We start from the raw sequence: 25,531 nt of genomic DNA, 5'->3' as shown, positions 1-25,531 counted from the left end.
CCCTCCTACATGACCAGGGGATTCTGGTTGCAATAAAACTTGCTGCTGCTGGTACTTGTGTTGGCCGTACCCTGCCCCCAGGCTCCTCTTGAAGTCAGGCCAGGCTCTGGGAGCTGTGGGCTGACCCTGGGGGAGACCCCAGCCCCAGAGGGCCTTGAACAGGGCGGGGCCTGCCTTCTGGAAGACGGTACCCCATTCCTAGCCCATAGTGAGAATGAAGCAGGAACGAACCAAGTGCCAATTGGGGATATTCTGACGTTAATTCGGGTGTTTGACAAGAGACGGCCAAGCACCGGAGTAGGCCAGGAGCTGGCCCTGGGGGCTGGGGTTTGTCAGGGAGGCCCAAGAGGCAAGGAATAACCACGGGCCTGGCGCAGTGGAACCAACAGCTTCTTGGGCGCCAGAGGACTGAGGGAGCGCACAGCAGGGCGGGCTGGGCCTGGGGCTGGGCGGGATCAGCCTTGCTCGTCAGCAGACCCATCTCATCAGCGCTGCCTACTGAGCACCTGCAGTGCATCAGACATGCTCCAAGTCTGGTGGGGGGAAGGATATCAAATCTGTAAGCAAGCAAATTTCCTATAGTGTTGAACACCATGAAGAAAACACCAAGATTGGTAATGTCTGGGGCAAGGGTGCGGTGGTGTCGTGATTCTGAGCCAAACCTGAGGGCTGACGGACTTATGCTCACGCATAAGCAAAGGCACTGAGGCACCAGAGTGAGTGACAGAGAGGATCTGACATGTGGCAAAAAGAGCAAAGGTCTCTGAGTCCAACCTAGCCTTGTGAGGCTCAGTTTCCCCATCTCTAAAATGCAGCCAGTGATACCTACCTAACAACCTAGCAGGGTTGTTAAGCAAGTCAGGGATAACGTTTATTAGCGTGCACATGGAAGGTATTCAAACATGGTTATGCTGTGAGACATAAAGGAACACGGGGCTTGGGAAAGGCAGGACCGTGAAGCTGGGAAACTGGGTCGGAGTCGGCTTAGAACAGTTCTCCTTGCAAGGCTGAAGCTGAGGCCATGGGAGCTGCCGAAAGAGTTTAAGCAGGAGAGACGGGGGGTCAGACCCAGGTTTTAGAAGGGTCACCAGCCAGGCCGAGTAGGGAGACGGACCAAAGATCAAAGAGGAAGAAGCCGTTGCAGGAAGAGGGCTGGCTCCGCGTGGGGACAGTGGGGACCGAGAGGAGGGGAAGGTGCTGGCGTGGGGCTTCGTGTCTGACTGGTACAGACCACGTGGGCAGCTGGAGGCCAATGCCGGCCTCGGTGACCCCTCTTCCATTCTCTGCTGGTTCTTTTCCATCCTTTTGACCCTACAAATCTCAGACTCCCACCTCACCCCCAGGCTTTTCTACCTCTAGGCAGAGATTTCATACCAGAGGCCAAAGCAGAATTAGACCAGGAGGCATTTTTCTTGACTACACTGATTTGTTTTTTAAAAGGTGATGCGTTTTTTTTATTCTGGTAAAACATATATAACACGAAATTTACCATTTTAACCTTTTTTAAAATTTATTTATTTATTTTTGGCCGTGTTGGGTCTCTGTTGCTGCACGCAGGCTTTCTCTAGTTGCGGCGAGCGGGGGCTACTCATTGCGGTGCGCGGGCTTCTCATTGCCATGGCTTCTCTTGTTGTGGAGCATGGGCTCTAGAGCGCACGGGCCTAGTTGTTCTGCAGCAGGTGGGATCTTCCTGGATCAGGGCTCGAACCCATGTCCCCTGCATTGGCAGGCGGGTTCTTAACCACTGCGCCACCAGGCAAGCCCCCATTTCAACCATTTTTAAGCATATGGTTCAGTGGCATTAAGTACATTCACATTATTCTGCAACCATCACCACCATCCATTTCCAGAACTTTTTTCATCTTCCCGAAGTGAAACTCTGTACCCATTAAACACTAACTCCACATTTCCCCACACCCCCTGCCCCGGCCCCTGGCAGCCACCCTTCTACTTTATGTGTCTATGAATTTGACTACTCTAGGGACCTGATACAAGTGGAATCATACGGTATTTAGTTTGGGGGTTTGCTTTATTCTTTTGGCCGAGCCTCACGGCTTATGGGATCTTAGTTCCCAGACCAGGAATTGAACCAGGGCAGTGAAAGCACCGAGTCCTGACCACTGGACCACCAGGGAATTCCCTATTTGTCTTTTTGTGACTGCCTTATTTCACTTAGCATGATGTCTTCAAGGTTTATCCGTGCTGTAGCATGTGTTGAAATTTCATTCTTTTTAAAAGCTGAGGACTTCCCTGGTGGCACAGTGGTTAAGTATCCACCTGCCAATGCAGGGGACACGGGTTTGATCCCTAATCAAAGATGCCATATGCTGTGGAGTAACTAAGCCCATGCGCCACAACTACTGAGTCTGTGCTCTAGAGCCCGCAAGCCACAACTACTGAAGCCCACGTGCCTAGAGCCCGTGCTCCGCAACAAGAGAAGCCACCACAACGAGAAGCCCACGCACCACAGCGAAGAGTAGCCCCTGCTCACCACACCTAGAGAAAGCCCGCACGCAGCAACAAAGACCCAACACAGCCAAAAATAAATAAATAAATATTTTTAAAAAAGCTGAATAATATTCCATTGTCTGTGTATTCCACATTTTGTTTATCCATCCATCCATCAATGGACACCTGGGTTGCTTCTGTCTTTGGCAGTTGTGAACAATGCTGCTCTGAATGCGGGTGTACCCATATCTGTTTGAGTCCCTGCTTTCATTTCTTTTGGGTGTGTACACTGAAGTGGGATTGCTGGATCACACGATCATTCTATATTTAATTTCTTAAGGAACTGCCATTTTCCATAGGAGCTGCACCATTTTACGTTCCTACCAAACTTTCTGTTTTTAATCTGAAATTTTTGCCATCATTTACAGAATAGGAGATGTACTATCTGTAGTGGGATTTGAACCCACTGTGAGACCCCAAAGCCTGTGCTCAACTGCAACCCTCTCCCCCAACATGGGTTCAGCTTCAGACCCTGGTAAAGTGTGAAGGCAAAGGATGGGGAGCTGAAGGCCAGCAGCGTCTTACCTGCAGGTTCCCCCTCGGGGCTTGAGTGGCTTGTCTCCATCTGCCCAGGAGGGGAAGACAAGAAAAAGGACAGCTTCCTTATAGCTTCACCGAGCTGGAAGAAGGCACCTCAGCTTGGACCTGAGGTGAGGACAGAGTGGCCATGAAAGAGGGACATTCTTGTCCCGGTTCCCCTGGTAGTGCTCCCCACCTACCTTGCATCAGGCATGAGGCCAAGGACCCTGGGAAACCACTCAGGGTTGCCATGTCTGGGTGGAGAAAGGGGACTAGATGGCGAAACTGAAGCATCAGACTAAACTCGGGATACCTGCTTCACCAAAGTAGCCAGAGGCGGAGTGAAGGACTTTCCCTCTTCAACTTGGAGAGCGCTATACACATCCTACAGATACCACCTCCCACAAATAGGAGGACAAGTTGTCGTTGGACAGCCAAAAAAATGACAAATATGCCACGGGAATTCCCTGGTGGTCCAGTGGTTAGGACTCTGCGCTTTCACTGCTGTGGGCCCAGGTTCAATCCCTGGTCAGAGAACTAACATCCCGCAAGCCTCAGGGCACAGCCAAAAAAAAAAAAAAAAGACAAATATCCCTACAGTCCACTGTTTTAGATGTCCAACGTCCATGCATGTCCTTATTCCAGTATTTACTCTTAAAAATATCATAGGTATTATTATATATATATATAATATATATACATATATTTATATGTATTATATAATATATAACACATACATGGTATAATACATCTATGCCTCTTTCTGTCCAAAATACATTCACTCATTTCCCAAAGGGAGACAACTCACAATCTTGTCAATGACCACATCCACTTCCAAGTCCAGGATATCGAGATGATGTCCATTCCCCCTGCAATTCCTTTACCAGCCCATCTCAATATTTTGCAAACTACAAACTACACTGTAAAGTTAATTACCACCAATATACCCTATACCCAAGAGTGGAGAGAAAGAGAGAAGAATGGGAGAATTAAAATATATAAAAAATACACTGGACACAGCAATAAAAGAAATATATGTAGACTTTTCTACAACAAAGCTTTGTCTGGTGTGAATAACCTCCCTTCTTCACTACCCAGTTCTTGATACCTTTGCCTTCAACCTGCATCTTGCCTGTTCAGGGTTCTTTACCAGGTGACATGTCCTAAATCTTCTTTTTTAAAGAATTTGAGTTCTTGGAGGATCTCCCTGTATAGACACTTCCCCAAAACTTTTTATTTTGGAGCATTTCCAACCCACAGAAATATTAGAAGGATGGTACAGTGTACACCCATACACCTTCATCTAGATCTGCCAGTTATTACCATTTTGCCTCATTTGCTCTATCTCTTTAATATAAAAACTTTCTTCCTGACCTTCTGAAAGTAAGTTGCAGACGTCAGGACACTTCAGTATTTATTTCCATTGTCTTTCTTTAGCTTGCTTGGGCCTTATTTGGCTTCTGCAACGTGTGAATTCGTGTATTTCATCATTTTTGGAAAATTATTGATCACTTTCTCTTTAAATATTGCCTCTACCCCCTTTCTTTCTCCTTACCCTCTGGGACTCCAGTTAAATGCATCTTAGATCTCTCTCTATATCCTCTATGTTTCTAGTCTAGTTCTGTATTTTCTTTTCTTTTGTCTTCCATGCTGTATTAAGGACAAGACAATGTCTTCCTATGTACCCTGTAGTTCACTCATTCTCTCTTCAGCAGTGTCTATTCGCTTTTTCAGCAATTTATTGTGTTCTTAATTTTGGTGTTGGTATTTTTCAGTTGGACGAGTTCTATGTGGTTCTTTAAAAATTCTGTTGTGACACTTCTTACTAGAAATGTGTTGCCTGTGGGGAGGGGGAGGGGTGAGCTGTGACGGGGCGAGAGAGAGTCATGGGCATATACACAGTAACAAACGCAGTAAGGTAGAGAGCTAGTGGGAAGCAGCCGCAGGGCACAGGGATATCGGCTAGGTGCTTTGTGACAGCCTGGAGGGGTGGGATGGGGAGGGTGGGAGGGAGGGAGACGCAACAGGGAGGAGATATGGGAACATATGTATAACTGATTCACTTTGTTATAAAGCAGAAACTAACACACCATTGTAAAGCAATTATACCCCAATAAAGATGTTAAAAAAAAAAAGAAATGTGTTGCCTGCAGATATTTTTACACTTGTCTTTATCTTCTTTAAACACAATGAGCAGTGTTATGTTATGGTCGGTATCAGGTAATTCCAGCATCTGAAATCTGTATGGGTCAATCTGTGCTTTATATCGTTTGCAGTCAGTTTTTTCTTTCTTTCTTAATTTTATTTATTTTCAGCTGTGTTGGGTCTTCGTTGCTGCGTGCGGGCTTTCTCTAGTTGCTGTGAACAGGGGCTACTCTTTGTCGCAGTGCATGGGCTTCTCATTGTGGTGGCTTCTCTTGTTGCGGAGCCCGGGCTCTAGAGCACAGGCTCAGTAGCTGTGGCACATGGGTTTAGTTGCTCCGCCGCATGTGGGATCTTCCTGGACTGGGGTTCAAACCCGTGTCCCTTGCGTTGGCAGGCAGATTCTTAACCACTGCACTATCAGGGAAGCCCTGCAGTCAGTTCTTGTGCAAGGTTTCTTGTTTCTTTGTGTGCTTGATTATCTTTGACTAAGAGCTGGATATTGTATCTGAAAAAGTATTTTTAGAAATAATTTGAGGCCTTGGATGACAGTACATTCTTTCAGAAAGGATAGTGCTTGGTCCCAAATATGCTTCCTTCTGCTAGGTGACTAGAGGCATTATAAGGATGCGTCCACTTAATCCAAGTTCAAGGCTTGAGCTTCCCTGGACCACCTGGATAATATGATTCTGGACTACTAGTCCACAGAAGTTAGGATCCCATCTTAAAGTGGGCATGTATTGGTAGTAGGGTATCTGACTTCTACCTTGGGCAGGCTCTGGGTTTTGATTTTGACCTTCCCCACCAAAGACCACCAAACAACAGCTTAGCTTCACAGTTATATCTTCCAGATCAGTAAATGTCCCCAGGACAAAAATTGCCTTGAATTCTGGGCTTACAGCTCTGGGCTTCAACCTCTTAAATGTTAGCTCAGGAATTCGTCACTATACTACTAGCTTGTCAATGCTTTTAAGTTTTTTTTCACTTCCTCTGTTTTTTTAGTTTGTATTCAGTGGGAAGGTTGGAATTAAATACCAAATCAGGTGGGCTTCCCTGGTGGTGCAGTGGTTAAGAATCCGCCTGCCAATGCAGGGACACAGGTTTGAGCCCTGGTCTGGGAAGATCCCACATGCTGCAGAGCAACTAAGTCCATGAACGACAGCTACTGAGGCTTTGCTCTACAGCCCCCGAGCCACAACTACTGAGCCCGTGAGCCACAACTACTGAAGCCCACGTGCCTAGAGCCCGCACACCGCAACGAAGAGTAGTCCCCGCTCTCTGCAACTAGAGAAAGCCCGCACACAGCAACGAATACCCAACACAGCCAAAAATAAAGAAAGAAAGAAAATAATTTTTTTTTTTTTTTTTTTGCGGTCCGCGGGCCTCTCACTGTTGTGGCCTCTCCCGTTGCGGAGCACAGGCTCCGGACGCGCAGGCTCAGCGGCCATGGCTCACGGGCCCAGCCGCTCCGCGGCATGTGGGATCCTCCTGGACTGGGGCACGAAGCCGTGTTCCCTGCATTAGCAAGCAGACTCTCAACCACTCTGCCACCAGGGAAGCTCCAGAAAATAATTTTTTGAAAACTACCCAATCAGGAGCCTGTCTCCCTGACTGTAATTTTTTTTTTTTTTTTTTTTTTTTTTTGGTCTCGCAGCTTGCGGGATCCTAGTTCCCCTACCAGGGATCGAACCCGGGCCCTCACAGTGAAAGCGCCGAGTCCTAACCACTGGATTGTCAGGGTATTCCCATCACTGAACATAATATTAAGCAGATCCCCTGGGTTTTGTTTATATTTCTCCCTGCCCCCACTGGGTAACAGCAATCCCATTTACCCTAGAGAATTAAAATCAGTCACCCCAGCCAACAATGGTACCCACTTTTTACTTTGCCCAGTGGCAGGTGGAACTCAAAATAGCCCACTGGCAGTCTCAGATCCTAATTTAGAGAAAACATTTTTGTGCCCCCTGGTGGAAGCATTCCTTCATTGGGTCCTAAAGGCTCTAGATCAGCCAGAGCCCTGAGCGGCAGAAACAGAAAACAAACATTTTGCAAAACAGTCATTAGTTGAGCTTGCAAGACGCTACACCCCGACTTCCACTGCTTGGTTCCTGTCTGTAAGAGTAACACTGTATATATATATCGGTCACTGGTTCAGAGCATAGGGAGTATCTGTTATTCAGTGATGGAGTATTTCTTAAAAGAATCCCAAAAGAATCAAAAGCCATTGGTGCTGCGCTCATAAACTGCCTTTCCAATAATAGAGAACTAGCCTACTTATCATTTCTAATATTTTTTATTTAAAATTTTTTATTGAGACATACCTACAGAGAAGTGCACAAATCTTGTGTAGGTCAATGAATTTTTACAAAGTGAATAAACCTGTGTAACCCAGATGAAGAAAAGGAACATTACTAGGCACCTAGTGCCCCCCACTCCTTCTTATTATCTTCCACAGGGAACCACTTTCCTGAATTCTATCCCCATAGGTTAGTGTGTCTGTTTACATAACTTGATATAAATGGAATCATACGATATGTCCTCTTTCAAAATTGGTTTCTTTTATTCAAATATTAAGTTTTTTGAGATTCATTCGTGTTGTTGTGTAGCAATAGTTTGTTCTTTTCAATGTTGTTTAATCCACTCTAGCACTGTGGGCATTTGGGATGCTCCAGTTTGAGGCTATTACAATTAATGCTGTTGTGAGCATTCTCATACAGGCTTTCCCATATATGTATCCACGGACAGAACTGCTCAGTCATGGGGTATGTGTGAGCTCAGCTTCAGGGCTCGCACACTGTCTTAGACAGTTCAGGCTGCTGTAACAAAGTACCACAGACAACAGACATTAACTTCTCAGTTCTGGAGGCTGGGAAGTCCAAGATCAAGGTGCCAGCAGATTTGATTCTTGGTGGAAGTCCACTTCCTGGTTTGTAGACGTCTGCCTTCTTGCTGTGTCCTTACATGGCCTTTCCTCATGGAGAGAGATATTTCTGGATTCCTTTTCTAATTAGGGCACTAATCCCATCATGAGGGCCCCACCCTCAGACCTCCTCTAAATCTAATAACCTCCCAAAGACCCCACCTCCAAATACTATCACACTGGAGGTAGGGCTTTAACATATGCATTTGGGGGTCACAAACATTCAGGCTGTAATGCATACTTTTGACTCCTGCTTTGGAGCCACCTGTGATACCCACAATCATTTGGGGGTACAAGAGTGCACCAGGATTGTTGCTGGGTGTCCTTCCAAGCCGCTGATGCCTATTCTGCAAGTTTGTGCAAGGTAGGCAATGAAAATACCTCTCAACTCTCATCTGCCAAACATGATTTTAAGGCACAGTGATGGTAAGATGTGTCCTGATTCTGAAATATTAAAATGGGGGTGGGGCGGGGAATAGGTGCATCTTAGAATTGCTGAAATAAGATATATTACCAGGACCAAAGACCAAGCCCTGGGGGCTCTGACAGTTACAGGTGGAAGAGAGGATGGAGAGCCAGCAAAAGAGGCTGAAGGTAAGCCTCTGTGATAGCATAGGATAGCCTCTTTGTGAAGGTGTGCCAGTGTGATAGGGGGACAGCCAGAAGAGTGCATGTCTCAGAGACCTGGAGAAGAGTTTGAAAAGGAAGGGAATGGTCAGTGGTGTCATGGGGGTTGATAGGCTGATAAGGACAGAGAGGAAATCTCTAAATCTGTTGAAATGGAGGTCGTGGTGTCTTTGTTAGAAGATGTTTCAATGAACTGGGGGAACAAAATCCCCATTAAACTGGGCAGAAAGAGACTTCGAAATAAGCCAACAGAGATATGGAGTATAAACAGAATATGTGTTTTTATAGGGTGAAAAGAAATGGGGTGACAATCAAAAGCAGAATGGGCTTAAGGAAGGGCTCTGATTTTTTTCAAAGTCGTATTTGTAGATGAATTTGCGTGATTCAATAGTGAAGGAGAAATGAATGGTACAGAAGATAGTTGCAGGAGGGAAGTTCTTCATGGAGGTTACGAGCTTGGGAGTAGGAAGCAAGGGAGAAGAGGCGGGCATCAATTAAGTTGGTGGCTTGATATGGTGGCAGGAAGGTGGGGGAACTTCTGTCAGACCCCCAATATTAAGGTCAAAGATCTGCCAGGTTCTGGGAGTTAACTTCGCCCTCCCTAAAATGGGCACATGTTTGGCAGCCCAAGTGGACTGTTCACTCCTCTTACCTTCGAGTACCCACCAACCCCTGGCCTGTAAGTGAGGGTAAAGGGTTAACCATGAGGTTAAAGAAAGGTCGGCGAGGTAGCAGGACGCATGAACTCTATCTAGGCCACCTCTGGGCCTGCCAGTTCTCCCCAACCTCTCACCTTCTCATTTTTGGACGGGCCCAGACTCTCTCTCTCTCCTCCCACTCCACCAGGTGGAAGAGGGAGAACTGGAGCCGGAGTCTCGGGACGCGCGCCCGTCTCCGTCGCGCCTGCGCATTCGTCCCTCGTCTCCATGGCCCAGGAGAACCGCAAGTATCTCGTACTCCGTCGCTCGCTCTCGGGCGCGCGCGCACGGGCGGCGCCTGCGCAGAAGGACGAGGAAACTGGTTCCCCGTGCGGCCCCAGCGCCTGCGCGCTGCGGGCTCCGGGCCTCTAGGCCTGAGGGAGAGGAGCCGGGAAGATGGCGGCTGTGGTGGAAAATGTAGTGAAGCTGTGAGTGGTCGTTTCGATCTCTCCTAGGCCGGGAGGTCTTGTAAGGGGCCTGGGAGCAGGGGGCGGCATGGGAAGGGACGAGGCGGAGAGAAGGACGTGCCCGGGAAGGCATTGTTGCGACTCCTAGTGGGGAGGGCAACAGGAGACTCCAGAGAAGACGTTGCGCTTCTTTGGAAACTTGTGGAGGCCCTGAGGGTGGCCCACAGGAGCCCCTAACGGGCAGCCTCCCTGTGGGGCTGTGCGGTCTGGGCGCTGCCTTCATGCTGAGGGTTTCCAGAGTATGGCGCCCTTGTTGCGTACGAGAGACGGTCCCGCGTTCGCCCCCGAGACGTCTCAGTCCGGGGGAGCCGGGCAGAGGGCGGACCCGGGAGTGGCCCGGCCGCCGACCCCTTCTCATCGGCTGCACGCAACCGGCCCTGGAGGAGCGGGCTCGGCAGCCCTGGCGCTGTTAAGCACTCTGGGCTGTTTTATTCTAAACAGCCCCGTGATGTTCCGGGTGGCGGAGGGGGCGGCGGGTGGTCCTTGAGTATCAGGTACCCGAGACCAAAAATATTCTTGGGAAGAATTTGTTGAGGAGCAGATACAGAGGGAAAGAACTTCAGGGAATAGGGCCTTTGCGCCGCCCAATCCCAGCCATCCAAAAGCGGGCATTGGACGGACGCGGTCCAGGCCGCCCTGCCGCCCAGAGGGGCATCTAGGCCGTCCGTCTTCGCTGTGCAGTACTCTTGGGCTAGGCAGATTTCGAGCAAGGTTAAAGTTAATGGTTGTTGGGTAAATGGAGAATGGCCTGTTAGCTGTGAGTTAAAGATGCCTTGGGACTTGATGTAACCCAGACTCCTCCCTGCAGAAGAATCTGAATGAATTTTGCAATGGGTTCATGCCCCCCGTGGGCGAATACAGCAAGCTCCTTTGATGGGTAAGTTTGGCTGGCTGCAGAGGTAGGAAAATTGAGAGCTGTCTGGGTGTCTAGTTTTGGATTTTGACTGAATGACAAGGTAAAGGTTTGGGAACTCTTCTAAAGGACTCAGCTTCTCATCTGTCTTTGCGGTGGGCTGAGCCCCACTCTTCCCGAGAGCCCTTTTTAAGGGTACATTTGCTTCTCTCCCTCCCCCTGCCTGGAGCCTTTTCTTTGAGAATGCTTTCCCACTTCCATTAAGCTAAGTGCCTTCTCCTTCTCCTCTTGTGGGTTGTTGTTGTTTTTTTTTAACTTGCTTTCAGCTCCATCCTGCTGCCTCTTTCAGCCACCCCTCCTCCCAACGCTATTATCTTTCTCTCTGATCTGCCCACTCCAGTTTCCCCAGCTCTCTCTTCAAGCTGACATTTCCCTCAATTTAGGAATGATGCTGTTGATCCTTATATAGTTATCCTTCCTGACTCAGATGTTCTTTCTTTGTTTCCCTCCCTTTCTCTTTGTTGACTCCCCCTGTCCCATCGTAAGGGGAGGTCTTACACAGGTTTCATGCTTCTCGAAAAAGAATCTAAGCTTCTACTTTGGAAACCTTACTGTACTGGGGGAATGTCAGACTAGCCTAGGTTTAAGCGTTATACGTAGTGAGATTCTTTATGTTGGAAGACTTTCATCGGGGAAATAGGGGTAGCAGCCCTTTTGTGTGATGTTAGAAATGAGGGTTTGGCCATTTAAGTAGAGCATGACTTATTTCTCTTTAAAGAACTGTAGAGATCGTGAGGGTCACCAGCCACTGGTTCCTGAATACCAGTAATGAGAAACCAACTTTCTCCTCCTCAGTTCTAGCTGTAGAGAGCTGTGGACCACAGTGAATACATTTCCCTACAGAACTTGCCCTTTAAGAAGGGACTTGCCGGCTTCCTGTACCATATTCTCATCCTGGAAAGAGGTGCTTTTCTGGCGCTTCTCTTGACCATGGTGTGCCTAGTCTTCTGACAGCTGAGGTTATACATCGAGGTCAGGACTACTAGCTCATCTTTTCTGACTTGCATTTTGTTCTGGGAGAAGAATTTCCCTGTTTATAAATTTTATGTCCCTCCCAAACGTGGTGTCAGAATTGAAACGATCTTTAAGGGGTCTTACTAGGGCAAAATAATGGTGTAAAATAGCTATGTTTGCTGACTGGTTTTGAAATCCTCTGAGTTAGGTAACGAGATCTGGAGAATGATGTTACCTTGAAATTTCTTGAAATAGGAGCCTTAGATTCTTAAGAGATCTCTCTCATTCTCTCTTGCTCGTCAGATCCTCTCTTCCTCCAACTGGTGTTTCATTCTCAGCTCTCTTACTCACGAGACAGTTTGCCCCACCTTCCGAAATCCCACTTAACTCTCAAGAGCTCTGATAGAACATCTCTCATCCATCCCCCCCAGCTGTTTCCAGCTTCCTTCTTCTGACTTTGCAGCTCTCAGCCTGTCTAGCCCTTCCTTCCATTTGACTTACAGTGTCAGTGTCAATTCTCATCAGTGGAAACAAAGGAGCTGCTGCACTCAGCCTTGTTTATCCAGTTTTCCTCTGTTTAGTGAGGACATGGCTGCCTCCTAAAGGCGAGCAAATATGAACCTGTTCCCTTCGCTCTACTGTCCAATACAGGATTCATGCCTACCTCAAATTACGGTCAGTACGGCGTGTTGAATCAAGCCAGGCTGTCTTGTGGTGTCACAAGATGTGTGTGCAGTGTGTGTCTTTTTCAGCTGCTGGGAATGTGCTAAGCTGTGCCTAAGTGGTCTATTGTGGCTGCCCAGTGAAAGCCCCCCTCAGATTCCAGAGAAGGGTTTGTTGCTGTAGCTTGAGTTATGGACATAAACAACAGAAGACCTCGGTTCAGCTTCTTTTGCTAGGAGTCTCCCTCTCGTAGAATATGTCAGAGCTTATCTAGTTCAGCCTCCCCAATCAATAGCATAGGAACCTGAGGTCCATGTAGGTTGATTAAATGTCCACATTTATGTGGTGACTTGAAGCCAAGCCAGGTCTTTTTAATCCTCAGTCAAGATGCTTCAGACACCATCGTGGGTACTGAGGATATTGTGGGAAAGAAATCATCTCTGCCCTCATTTTGTTTATTTTGAGATTGATTGGATATATAAATGTGAATATAGTTAAAGTTCCCATACTAAAGTACTTGTTAAACCCTGAAGCATGAGAACAAGATTGGTTCTATATACATGCTTCTTAATTTATTTACTTTTATTTTTGGCTGCATTGGATCTTCGTTGCTGTGCGTGGGCTTTCTCTAGTTGTGGTGAGCCGGGGCTACTCTTTGTTGCAGTGTGCGGGCTTCTCATTGCAGTGGCTTCTCTTGTTGCAGAGCACAGGCTCTAGGTGCACGGGCTTCAGTAGTTGTGGCTCGCGGGCTCTAGAGCGCAGGCTTGGTAGTTGTGGCGCACAGGCTTAGTTGCTCTGTGGCATGTGGGATCTTCCCGGACCAGGGATCAAACCCGTGTCCCCTGCATTGGCCGGTGGATTCTTAACCACTGCACTACCAGGGAAGCCCATACATGCTTCTTAGAACCAGATAACTCCTGGCACTGTGCAGTTTTGCAGCTTTTTAAAGCACTTTAAAGAATCAGATTTCAAATTGAATCTTTTGAGTCCAAGAAGTTTCTTTCCTAAAAAATTTGATGGTGTGAGAATGGAGAATGTCCTAGGATAGGCCTTTGAGCAAACAGGTTTTATATCAGTGTAATGGTACTCAGTAGAAAGTAGGCTTCGAGAGTGTCCAAGTATTTTCTGATGTTATCCATTTATTGTAAAATTAGTATATAGAATTAGTTGGCTAAACACCTAGTTTAAAGTTAAGAAGATATAAAATGGCACATAGGAGAAAGTCCCCTAGTCACCTGGTTTTTCTCCTTGGAGGCCTGCAGTTTCTTTTCCACCAATTGGCTACATAAATGGTGGCATCCTATAACACTGCTCAGCCCTGTACCTTTTTTTTTCTAGTTGTCTTGGAGATTGTTTAATGTTAGTACACGAAGAGTTTCCTTTTTTTTTTTTATGGCTAAGTAGAATTTCATTGTATAGATAGTTTGTATAGATAGAGTTAGTATAGAGTTTGCTAAATATAGTTCCATAAGTCTCCCAGATCTTTTTGAATTCTTTTCTCATTTGTAAAAAGGAGCTGACCTCTGCTTCTCAGAATCCTGAGGGTTAAGAGAAATAGCATCTTGGCTATGTTCATTCACAGAATGAACATTATTTTCTTCCCCTCTTTGTGGGTTAGACTAAGGTCCGCTTAGACACATGATGAAATCCTGTGTTCCTGACGGTAATTTATTTGTAAAGTACCTTTCCTAATAATGACTTAGTAAAGGGGCTTGGTGTCCCGTGAGGCAGAAATGGTAGCAAATGAAAGCAGAGTGACACTCTCCAAGTCCCTTGAGCCTTCTAGAGAAGCAGATGGCAAGTGAAAGGGATAGCTCAGCACCAGCCTCACACACACACACGCACGCACGCGCGCACACACACACACACACGCACACACACACGCGCGCGCACACACACACCTGATCTTTGTCTTTCCTGCAGCCTTGGGGAGCAGTATTACAAAGATGCAATGGAGCAGTGCCACAATTACAACGCCCGCCTCTGTGCTGAGCGCAGCGTGCGCCTGCCTTTCTTGGACTCACAGACCGGAGTAGCACAGAGCAACTGTTATATCTGGATGGAAAAGCGACACCGGGGTCCAGGTGAGGGTCCACTCAGGAGCACAAAGAGGAAGAAGCGTCCTCATCTTAGGTGATGAGCAGCTGAAAGGGTTTTCCTTACTGCTTTCCACCCGTGGATGACTATAGTCTTCCCATGATTAGAAGCCCAGGGAGGATGAAGCATCTTTGTTTTCTGCAGGCTGCACTGCTGAAGCTCTTGTTGGGCTCCTGGAGAGCTATGTGTTAGCCAAGGCCTCTGAGCTTACATCTGTTTTTCTTATCCGCACCCCGTCCCCAGGCCCTCACTGTCCATATTCCTCCCTTGCTCTAGAACTCAGTCAGGGCCTACTCATGCAGAAAGTGTTTGGTATTATTTTCTAGGGTTAGGTCTTGACTTCTCTCTCTTTTTCCCTTCCACAGGATTGGCCTCTGGGCAGCTGTACTCCTACCCTGCCCGGCGCTGGCGGAAAAAGCGGCGAGCCCACCCTCCTGAGGATCCAAGACTTTCTTTCCCAACTATTAAACCAGGTAAAGCACACTCCTCCCTGAGCAGGGGCGTAGCCTGCTGTGTAGTAGGAGGCCTGCCAATCACCTGTTACGTACCAGGCCCAATGCTAGATCCTAAAGACGCTAAAATGAATGAGATGTGATTCCTTCTGTAAAGAACTCAGTCGAATAGAAGAGACAGGTAAACAGATAAGTTATGGTGCCAAGTGAACCACGGTGTCTTGGTTCAGCCAGAGACCAGAAGACAGTGACTGGCTAGTGGCTGATCTAGCAATGTATACACCCAGAGAGGTCTGCTTTCCGCCCTTCTGAGCCTCGCCTCCTCCTGGCCTTGCCTGCAGACACAGACCAGACCCTGAAGAAGGAGGGGCTGATCTCTCAGGACGGCAGTAGTTTAGAGGCTCTGTTGCGCACCGACCCGCTGGAGAAGCGAGGCGCCCCGGATCCCCGAGTTGATGATGACAGCCTGGGCGAGTTTCCTGTGACGAACAGTCGAGCACGGAAGGTACAAGATTAACACTGTGGTTAAGGGAACTTTGATGGAAATCAGTCTCCTCTTCATCAGAGGCCACCCAGTAATCAGAATAGAAGTAGAAGCTGTGGGGCTGGAGGCAGCCACCTGGACTTCTGTTCCTGCTCCATTCCGTAATGAGAACTTCATTGTTACCTTCCAGTCTTTCCTGCTCCTTTCCTTCTAACTACAGACTCTCGTTCATCTTCTGTTGCCACCAAAGTTTTTTGGTGCCTGGGGTTACATGGGGGATGCAGACCTGGTCTCTGCCAACAAGGAAGATAAAACTGTACATAAAAATAATAAGAGCTAAAAATATGCCAGGCACTGTGCTAAGTGCTTTTCCATCATCTTCTCAAGTCTCTACAACCTTATGAAATAGGTATTGTTGCCCATTTCACATATAGGGAGACTGCAGCAGATCAGTGGAAAAAAAAAAAAACTTCCCACCAGGCCACCCAAGTAAGCAGGAAGGCTCTAATTTAAATCTGGGAAGTGAGGTGTCGGAAGGGAACCACCACTAACACGCACCTAAGGTGGCAGATCGGAGGCAGGAGAGGCCACAGCTACTTGGGGTATCAGGGAAAGTTTTATGAAAACATGGGGTTTGATTTAGCCACTTGGAGTTGATGGGAAAGGCATTCCAGGCTAGGGGAGCAACATGAAGAGAGGCGCAGAGGAAGGAGAGCCCAAAGCACTGAAAGAACAACAGTGAGGAGTGAGGCTGGAGCGGAGGGGCCAGGTCACAGAGGAGGTTCTGGGCGGCCTCGGCCAGTCCCATCATGGGGGAGCTTTTGGATGTTCCTTATTTCTGCCCATCCTAATCTTCCTGTCCACTCAGCGGATCCTAGAACCGGATGACTTCCTGGATGACCTCGATGATGAGGACTATGAAGAAGACACTCCCAAGCGTCGGGGCAAGGGGAAGTCCAAGGTGAGGGGCCGAGTGCTGCCTGCAGCCTGGGGGCTCAGGTAGCCTGCAGAGTCCCACTGTTTTATTGCTCGTTGTTGCCATTTTCCCTCTTGAGTGAGATGAGCAGCCAGCTTCCGGGAGAGTCTAACTCCTCAGGCTTAGACACCTTATTAAGGGCTTTTTTTTGCTCTTCTTCACAGGGTAAAGGTGTGGGCAGTGCCCGTAAGAAGCTGGACGCTTCCATCCTGGAGGATCGAGATAAACCCTATGCCTGTGACAGTGAGTGCCTCACGAGTGGGTGGGTAGTCCTTGCCTTGGACCCAGCTCCTCAGGAGATGAGAGGAGGGGAGGTTGTGTCCTTGTTCAAAGTGGTAAAACAAGCCTGGACTCTTGTCCTGCCTGCTGCCTGGTTCCCTCTGAGATCCCTGAGAGGCCCTGGCCTCCGCTACACGGTGGGTGAGCCCTGCATGCTCTGGGGGAGATTGCCGTCCTCGGGGTGGGGGTACCCGTGAGGGGCACACACAGCAGGCAGGGTTGGCCTCAAATAGGTGGCATCCAGGTCTGCTGGCCCCAGTCAAGTCAGGGCCCCAGGAGTCCAACACTGACTTTTTCAATGTCTGTGCTCTCTCCCCCTTTTCTCTCTCTTGCCCACTTCTGTCCCTCCACCCTGGGAGCACCATCACCGCTGGGGTTTCTCTCTCGTTTGCTCCGCTTTCCTGCTGCTGCCGCACCTGTCTCAAGTGTATCAAGGCCTTCTTCTCATGACTTTTCTTTCTGTCTTTCAGATAGTTTCAAACAAAAGCATACCTCGAAAGCGCCCCAGAGAGGTAGCTCTCTCAACTTTTCAGACTTTTGGTTTTCCTATCCCTTTTTCCCTCCTCCCTTGTTCCTGCCTTATCATCTGTGATGCTAGTCGTAAAGTCTCTGGAATGGCATGGGGACAGGAGCAATGGGCCTTCTGTGTGCTCCGCTCCTCACGGTCCTGGAAGCTGCCTTTACCACTGCTTGTCTCCCACAGAGTTGCTCCTAGGGCTGCTCGGGCCCACTGCATGGGGTGGCTTCAGAAGCATTATAAGGAACCCGTTACAAACAGATCCCTCTGCTCCCCCTTCCCCAAAACAGACACATAGTGGTCAGCTAACGTTCCCCACCATCCCGCCACCCCCTCCTCCCATCCCTTCCCTGTTCCTTTCCTGCTGCCCCCTGCTCTTCTTGGTATCACTGCTCAGAACTGCGAGATGCCTCGTGGGGATCTGCTTTCCTTGCTGGTTGGGGGGTGGGGGGTCGGGCAGGGCACTGATGTGGGAGTGTCTTTGAGTTTCTTTGGGAGACAGCTACCCCAGCAGACTCAGTTGGTAGGTTATCCCCAAGAGATCCACCCCCTAGCTCCTTTATTTGGGCAGAGATGGGCTATGTTATATATGGAGTAGCGTAAGCCTCCTTCATTTACTGAGAGGTAAAAAAGTTTGGAGTCTCTGCTACCTTTCTTCCTTCCTGCCATATTGCAAGACTATAGAAATTTCCTCTCCCTCCTGACCTGGAGCTCCCCAGACTATTCCCAGGGCAGGCGGTGATGGGGCAAGGGCTCAGCCTCCCAGACAGCCTACGTGGAGGAGTAGAGGTGGCCGTGGGCTGGAGTTTAGTAGGGAGAAGAGCCATGGAAGCTGGAGAGCCCCAGGCCTGATGTTCCTGGCCACGGGGAGGCGGCTGTCACTAAAGGCCTGTCCCTGAGCAGAGCTGATGGGGGTGATTACCTCTGCCTCAGGTGGAGCCCACAGCTTAGAGGGGCAGGGATGTGGCACTCTGGGATCCTGACACCCTTCTCTGCAATCTTCTCTGCGCTTAGTTTGTGGAAAACGTTACAAGAACCGACCAGGCCTCAGTTACCACTACGCCCACTCCCACCTGGCTGAGGAGGAGGGCGAGGACAAGGAAGACTCGCAGCCACCCACCCCGGTCTCCCAGAGGTCCGAGGAGCAGAAATGTAAGCTGCTGTCAGAGGCGGGGCAAACAGGCGTTGGCCTGGTTATGAAAAGCCCTCCCTGCAGGGATGTTGAGAGACCCAGAGGCCCACATGGGTATCATGAAAGTTCTTCCCTTTCTCCCTGTAGCCAAGAAGGGTCCCGATGGATTGGCCCTGCCCAACAACTACTGTGACTTCTGCCTGGGGGACTCCAAGATCAACAAGAAGACAGGACAGCCCGAGGAGCTGGTGTCCTGTTCCGACTGTGGCCGCTCAGGTACCTCCAACCCAGGGCCAGGGCAGCCCTAGCCGGCGCCCAGTCCCCGAGGGGCTCGTGGCTTGCCAGCATCCAGCGGCTGTCACAGTCACCCAGGTCACCTCGCTTCTCCCCGACCTCCGGCTGCCTGTTTCACTCGCTCCCCCCACAGGGCATCCGTCCTGCCTCCAGTTCACCCCCGTGATGATGGCAGCCGTGAAGACCTACCGCTGGCAGTGCATCGAGTGCAAGTGCTGCAACATCTGTGGCACCTCCGAGAACGATGTGCGTGTGTCGTCCCGTCCCGTCCCACCCCCGCCCCCAGCACGCTTCTGCTCAGCTTCTACTGTACTTTCCACCCGTGGGAACTTTGATTTGTTGGGCAGGTGTTCACTGAGTACCGACTTGGTGTCAGACACTGTTTTAGGCAATAAGCACGCTAAAGGCAAACAAGGTCCCTGCTTTCGTGGGGTTTACGTTCTTGCGGGAGCAAGCAATAAGCAAGGAAGTGGGTGACGTTTTTATGCTCTTCCATGAAGAAAGTGAAAGCAGTAATGTGGCAGAGAGTAACTAGATAACTGATTCAGATAGAGACGCCTTTTCTGAGGAGGTGGTGTTGGTGTTGAGGTTTGGGTGATACAAAGGAAACAGTTCAAGATTTGGGGAGAGAGTATTCCCAGGAAAGAGTAGCCAGCAAAAAGGCCTAAAGGTGGACACACTGGATGGATTGAGGCCCCTGTGGCCGGCTGGAGCCCTCCTGCAGTGGGAGAGCAGGTAAAAGATGAGGCTGGAAGGCGGGTGCCATCAGCTCCGAGAGTCTAATCAGGAGTGATGTGGTTTGTCTTACGTCTTAAAAAGGTAACTCTGGCTGCTCTGTGGAGGACAGATTGGGAGGGAACAATGTGGAGGCCATGAGATCCGTTAGGCGGCTGGTGGCGTCCAGGTGGGATGACAGTAGTGACTCTGTCTGGGTGGAAGTGGACAGCAGTGATTTTCTGTCCAGAGGGTCCCATGTCTGTTCTTACTGCCATCTATCCTGCCCCTCCTGGAATTAGCAGTCGTGTCTGCAGAAGCCCTCCTTCCTACCTGTCCTCAGCAGCCCAACTGAGGCCCATTAGTCATTCACCTCCCCCCTTCCTCTTCCATCTTGCCTTCTCTAGGACCAGCTGCTCTTCTGTGATGACTGCGATCGTGGCTACCACATGTATTGTCTCACCCCGTCTATGTCTGAGCCTCCTGAAGGTAGGTTTCCCTGATCTCTTACTCAGGACAAGTATTCTATTAGTAACTTGGAAAATCGCCTGTACGGTTAAGTGAGTTCTCGTATCAGTGATACATTCTTTCAGATGAGGGAGTAGGCACATTGCCTTCACTCAGTTCAGAGTGCGTTCCCAGCATTGCAGCTTTGAGGCTTTAATGTTTGTACATTATCACCAGATAACATTTACAAACGCAGAAAATCGACAGCCTGAGAGAAAAGAGATGCTGAGCAGAGAGTAATTACCAGAAGGAGAGATTTGTTTTCCTCCAACAAGTCTAAGAAACTCAGTTCGTAGCTTGTCTGACGCGAGACTAGTTTTAGCACTCCATTCTCGACAGATGTGAGCGTTTGTTTCTGCCAGTGTGGGGGAGGGAGTTGAACCTGGAGCCTGAGTGGGTCACTCTGGCCCTCCAGCAGTGCTTAACGATGCTTCAGGTTTATGGAAGGTCTTCGACAAAACCAGTGGTGACACCAAAAAGTGGCTGCCTCGCCGCAAGTCCTCTTCCAGCCAGGTGTCTGTGCCGAGGCCCCTCCTTTATAGAAATTCAGAAGCTTACTCAGGAGGACACAAATGCCTAGTAGCTGTTACTGTGACAAAGGACGTGGGCCAGCATTACAGGCAAGAGAAGGTAGCTCACTGTCATGTGGGCTGACTCGTAGAGTAGGTCAGACGGCTGTCACCCCCTAGAGAAGGAGGCCACTAACAAAGTCTGAGGTCCTGCCGCAGCTGCAGGGGAGCACTCGGCTTTTTCATCTGTCATCCCGCGTTTATAAGTTTCATCTGTCATGCCATGTTTGAGGAGAAGTAGTGTGTTTTGGGGGTTTTTAACCATAAAATACCAGTTCACAGGCACAATTCTACATTAACTGTAGAAAGGCTTTCCTAATGACGTGCCGTCAGACACTGAGGTAGTGGAGGGTTGCAGGCAGCTCGCGGGGGGGCCCCGTAGAGCCATCAGATGGTCTAGGCTCTAGGTCAGGGGTTTGCAAACTGTGACCCTCTGGCCAAACATAGCTGCAGCTAGTGTATATAGCTCACAAGCTAAAAATGACTTTTACATTTTTAAAGAGAGTTTTTTTTAAAAAAAAGATATGGCTGAGACTGTATGCGGCTCACAAAGCCTCACGTAGTTAGCGCTCTCCGGCTACTTACAGGAAAGCTCATCAACTGCTGCGTGTTTACCTTTGGGTCAGAAAGGATCTTACCTTTTTGAGAGTCTCATATCTCTGAAGAGCTGATAAAAGCTGTGGATTCTTTCCCCCAGAATAATGTTCGAATACACGTACGCACAATTAACGCTTATAACTTCAAGGCATAAAGGGCTCATTTTCTTTCTCAGAAAAAAAAAGCATAGAAGAATCCAACCATAGCAAATATTAATAAACAAGGTATGAGCTAGTTATTTTTCTCATAAGGGACATTATTTCCTGTTTTTCTATGAAACCAGACTTGGGTCACAACAAGTTGGGTCATCATAGTTGGCCCCCTTTCCTCTGATTGGGTCCTCAGCCTCTCTCAGGCACCTAGTGATGGTGGGGAGCCCTTCTCATCTTTCCGTGGTCTTCACAGAAAGCTGTCTTATGTGGAATCAATATTGGTTTCTCTAGAGCCTCTATTCATGATCTTTATTCTAACCTTTGGGGCCATGAGAATGAAGTGTGGTTCTTCTGTAATCACAAGTTTAAAGCTTTTTAAAGCTTTAAAAAAGTTATATCTACCCAGGTCCCCTTTAGTGATTCTGATTTAATAGGCCAAGAGGGCCTGGGCATCTATATTCTGAAATAGGCCTCTAGGCGATTATTTCTTATATCTCCATTGAGAATTATTTTTCATGATATTTGAAGACCTAGAGTTCCTCCCTGCTCAGGATAACTGTGAAACTTTGCTACTGCAGAACATCTCCCATCCTGCCTGTAGCCAATCCTGCTACTGGAGGTGAGGTATGGGGAGTAGAAGAGCAGCAGATGAGGATTGTGCGGGGCCCCTCCTAACCCCGTTATGCTTCTCTGCAGGAAGTTGGAGCTGCCACTTGTGTCTGGACCTGCTGAAGGAGAAAGCTTCCATCTACCAGAATCAGAACTCCTCTTGATGTGGCCGCCCCCGATCCCCCATACATCTAGGGCTGTTTCTCTCCTGTGTTTCATACCCACCTTCCCTTCCTAATCTCTTTCACAAGTCCAGAGAACCTCGGGGAGGTCGTGCCAACCTGCCTTTGGCAGCAGCAAGCTGAGGTGGCAGCTCTGACCGCCTCTGGCCCCAGGCCCTCAGGGAGAACGGAGCATCACACTGCCCCAAGGCACACCTGTGGGCCCAGCTCCTCGCTGTTCCCCATGAAGTGCATTCACTCTGTCTGCCTTGGGCCCCGGCCCTGGTATTCACAGCGTTCAAACCGTGTCCTCCGAGAAGGAGTGGGAGAGCAGCTCACTTCTCTCAGCTCTGCCTCCACTCTGGTCCCCAGGGTTTTCCCTTCCCCTGGAGGTGAGCCAGGCTGGGGCCTCTGCCAGAGCAGCTGGGAGTGAGAACTGAGCAAGCTTGCAAGAAGCTTCCGGTGCCCTCTGTGCTGCTTAGCCTCACAGCCTCCTTCCCCCAGAGTGGCTCTCTGCGGCTCTCTGTTCCTGCTACCCAGGATCCTTTGCCTGAGCCAGGATGCTCTTGGTCACCCTCCTGGCTCTATCCCATTCCCACCACTCCACCCCAGGGGGAGGAGCAGCTTCACCTGATTGTTCCTTGTGCTTGCCTGGCTCACTGTCACAGGCCCTGGTCTCTAGTGACTGAAGCATTCCCCACCCTTGTTATTTCCTGTCTTCTGCCTCCCCTCCTCATTCCCTTTGGTTTTGTGGGGAGAGGGGAAGCATTAGGGGGCCAGGCCAGCAGCTTGGGGGCCACAGGGAGATGTTGGACAATGTGCCTGTTTTTTAACTCGATGAAAAAGCCTACCTCCGAAATCCCCTTTTAGTTCTTCCTGGACCTGGGCATTCAGCTCCTGCCCTTAACTGAATTGGGAGCCTCTGCCTCCTGCTCTGTGTATCCTGGCTCCTGGGTGGTGGGGAAGCCACATAGACATCCCTTTCTTCCCTGGCACACTCGCTAGCAGCTGGTAAGGTCTTCGCACCCTGATTCTTCAGTTTTCTGCCTGGTGACACATTAAGTAGTGGGGCGGGGACAGTCCATGCCAGGACACCCTGGAGTGTCCTTCCCCTTGGCTGTGGGAAGGCCCTAATTCACTGTCACTTTGGAGTTGAGGTGTATTTTTTTTTTTCTTTCTTTAGTTCCTGTATACTAAGCATTAGTACAAATAAACATTTTTACACAGAGCCCTCTGCTGGATTGTTTATCTCCAAACTCCCTTTCCTGGTTAAGGCCACTTCATCCTAAATCTTTCTTCCTTAGGACAGTGGCTTTTTTTGTTTTGTTTTGCGGTACGCGGGCCTCTCACTGTTGTGGCCTCTCCCGTTGCGGAGCACAGGCTCCAGACGCGCAGGCTCAGCAGCCATGGCTCACGGGCCCAGCCGCTCCGCGGCATGTGGGATCTTCCCGGACCGGGGCACGAACCCGTGTCCCCTGCATCGGCAGGCGAACTCTCAACCACTGCGCCACCAGGGAAGCTCAGGACAGTGGCTTTTAAATGTTTTGAAGCATAGCTTTTACCCCCAATTAAAATTTTTGCTTAAGCTCAATAGATTAAGTTGATATAAAATTGGGTATTTAATTTCTTATGTAGATTATAACAATTTTTTTATAAAGAACAATGAAGTTTTGATTAATACAAAATTTGGGTTAAAAAATAACTTTAAAATCCTGTTTATTTCTGTATTTTTGTTGGTTTGGAGGAAATTCTGCTGGATTTGTATATGCAAGTGGTGACAGGTTTGTAACAGCTGACCTGGCGATTTCAGATACTTAAAAATAGGTCCAGAAGCTCGATTATAATGACAGGAAAATTAATGACATCACAGTGAAACACATGAAACCTTTCTGCACGAGTAATGAACATGAGCAGAGAGATACCTCAGCCTTGCTTGGCTGACGTACTTTCATTGTATGCAGTGTGCATGAACTCAGCCCATAGCGCAGCGCTGCAGCCTTCCTCCAGGCATATATACGTGCACAAAAATGAGTTTCCTTTTCCTGCAGCCGTTTTAAAGATTTGAATCAGTTATGAACCCCCTGAAGTATCTTTAAGGTTTTCTGGGACAGTCTGAAAGCCACTGTTTCCTACTGAAAGGTGTGGCCTGGGCCCTTGTGTTCAGTTAAGTAAGCAGGGTGCTCTAGTTTGGGAACTGTTAGGGACAGCACAGCCCCCATCCTCATGCCTTTACATGGAAGTAGGCCTGGAGCAGAGGGAAGAAAGCAATGAAATGATCCTTGGTGGTTCAGTGGTCTAAGGCGAGAACAGATAAAAGGAAAATGTAAGAAATGAGGATGCTGATGAGAACACTAACAGGCATAAGTGAGAGGAAATTTGGAAAGTTTGCAGGCGGTGGATTTAGGATGGCATACAGAAGGATGGAAGAGGGGTCAGGATTGGGATGGGAAGGGAAGCCTATGAGAAAGCAGACTCATCTGTGGCCCCAGGCTTCCAATCAGAGCTGTAAAGGGAGAGGAAAGGAGGCTAGATCTGAATGGGGAGCACTAGACCCCAGGTTAGAAAGTCTATATTTGATTGCAAAGAACTGAAGGCTACCAAGGAAGGGAATAATATTAAATCTTGGGGCTTCCCTGGTGGCGCGCTGGTTGAGAGTCTGCCTGCCGATGCAGGGGACACGGGTTCGTGACCCGATCCGGGAAGATCCCACATGCCGCGGAGCGGCTGGGCCCATGAGCCATGGCCGCTGAGCCTGCGCGTCCGGAGCCTGTGCTCCACAACGGGAGGAAAAAAAAAAAAAGAAAAGAAAACTAAATAAAAATTAGTCTTTGGGACTTCCCTAGCTGTCCAGTGGTTAGGACTCTACACTTCCAATGCCAGGGCACGGGTTCAATCCTTGGTTGGGGAACTAAGATCCCGCATGCTGCGTGGCATGGCCAAAAAAAAAAAGAAAATTAGCCTTTTCTCACCCTAAACCAGAACTGGCCCCAAGCAAGTAGTTTATTGTAGCCGGGCTGATAGACGTGAGGCCCGTGCTGTCCATGGTAACATGTTTTGCGTAGCTCAAAACCTTCCATTTTTTAAAAAAACACTCAATGAGGGGTATTAGACCTGTTTGGCAGATGAGGAAGCTGCCTAGGGTCACGGCTAGGAAGACCTCCGGCGTTCACGCTGCCCAGAGTCTCGTCAGGCCCCGAGGGCCGGGACGCCTAAGGCTGGCGGCGCCTCCAGGACTCCCGCCGCGTCCGGGATCCGCCTCGCCGTCCCTTAGCACTGGAAGCTCCGTCCCCCGGGGGACCCGGCGACCCGCCACTTTCGCGATGCCCAATGAGACTTAGCCAGGGGCGGGATGGACGCCACCGAAGGCCAATCTAACTGGGCCGGGGCGGGGCTGAGGCGGTGGGAGCTGAACTGCGGACCGCGGTCTTCCCTGTCGAGAGAGGGCCCGGCGCGGGCGGCGCGCTCGGGGCCCTGCTGTGCGCGCGCCCGCCACCCGCGCAGCCCCTCTGTCCGCTCCGCGCGTCCCTCCCCTGCTCTCCCGTAACCGCAGGGATAGGGGCTCGGGAGCCGGGCCGGGGCC

The 25,531-nt window shown here is 49.3% G+C and overlaps 1 protein-coding gene across 2 annotated transcripts; it reads left to right on the top strand.

Annotated features, from left to right (window-relative positions):
• Window positions 1-9,707: 9,707 nt before the first annotated feature.
• DPF2 (double PHD fingers 2) lies at window positions 9,708-23,179 on the top strand. 2 transcript variants are annotated; one of them, XM_079930529.1, is made up of 12 exons: window positions 9,778-9,842; window positions 10,690-10,758; window positions 14,335-14,495; window positions 14,874-14,981; window positions 15,302-15,465; window positions 16,313-16,405; window positions 16,585-16,663; window positions 18,231-18,368; window positions 18,496-18,624; window positions 18,776-18,888; window positions 19,764-19,845; window positions 21,878-23,179. In XM_079930529.1, exons 2-12 carry the CDS (start codon window positions 10,700-10,702, stop codon window positions 21,952-21,954), a joined length of 1,203 nt encoding a protein of 400 aa, XP_079786655.1. In that variant the 5' UTR covers window positions 9,778-9,842; window positions 10,690-10,699; the 3' UTR covers window positions 21,955-23,179. The 2 variants fall into 2 exon arrangements, with proteins under 2 accessions (XP_079786656.1, XP_079786655.1); XM_079930530.1 differs by lacking the exon at window positions 10,690-10,758 and having other exon boundaries at window positions 9,708-9,842.
• The last annotated feature ends 2,352 nt before the right edge of the window (window positions 23,180-25,531 follow it).

This window comes from Stenella coeruleoalba (assembly GCF_951394435.1).
Source record: "Stenella coeruleoalba genome assembly, chromosome: 8".
In the NCBI taxonomy this organism is placed as follows: Eukaryota; Metazoa; Chordata; class Mammalia; order Artiodactyla; family Delphinidae; genus Stenella; species Stenella coeruleoalba.
The sequence above is the reverse complement of the archived record's forward strand: the minus strand, read 5'-3'. Positions and strand labels throughout refer to the sequence as shown.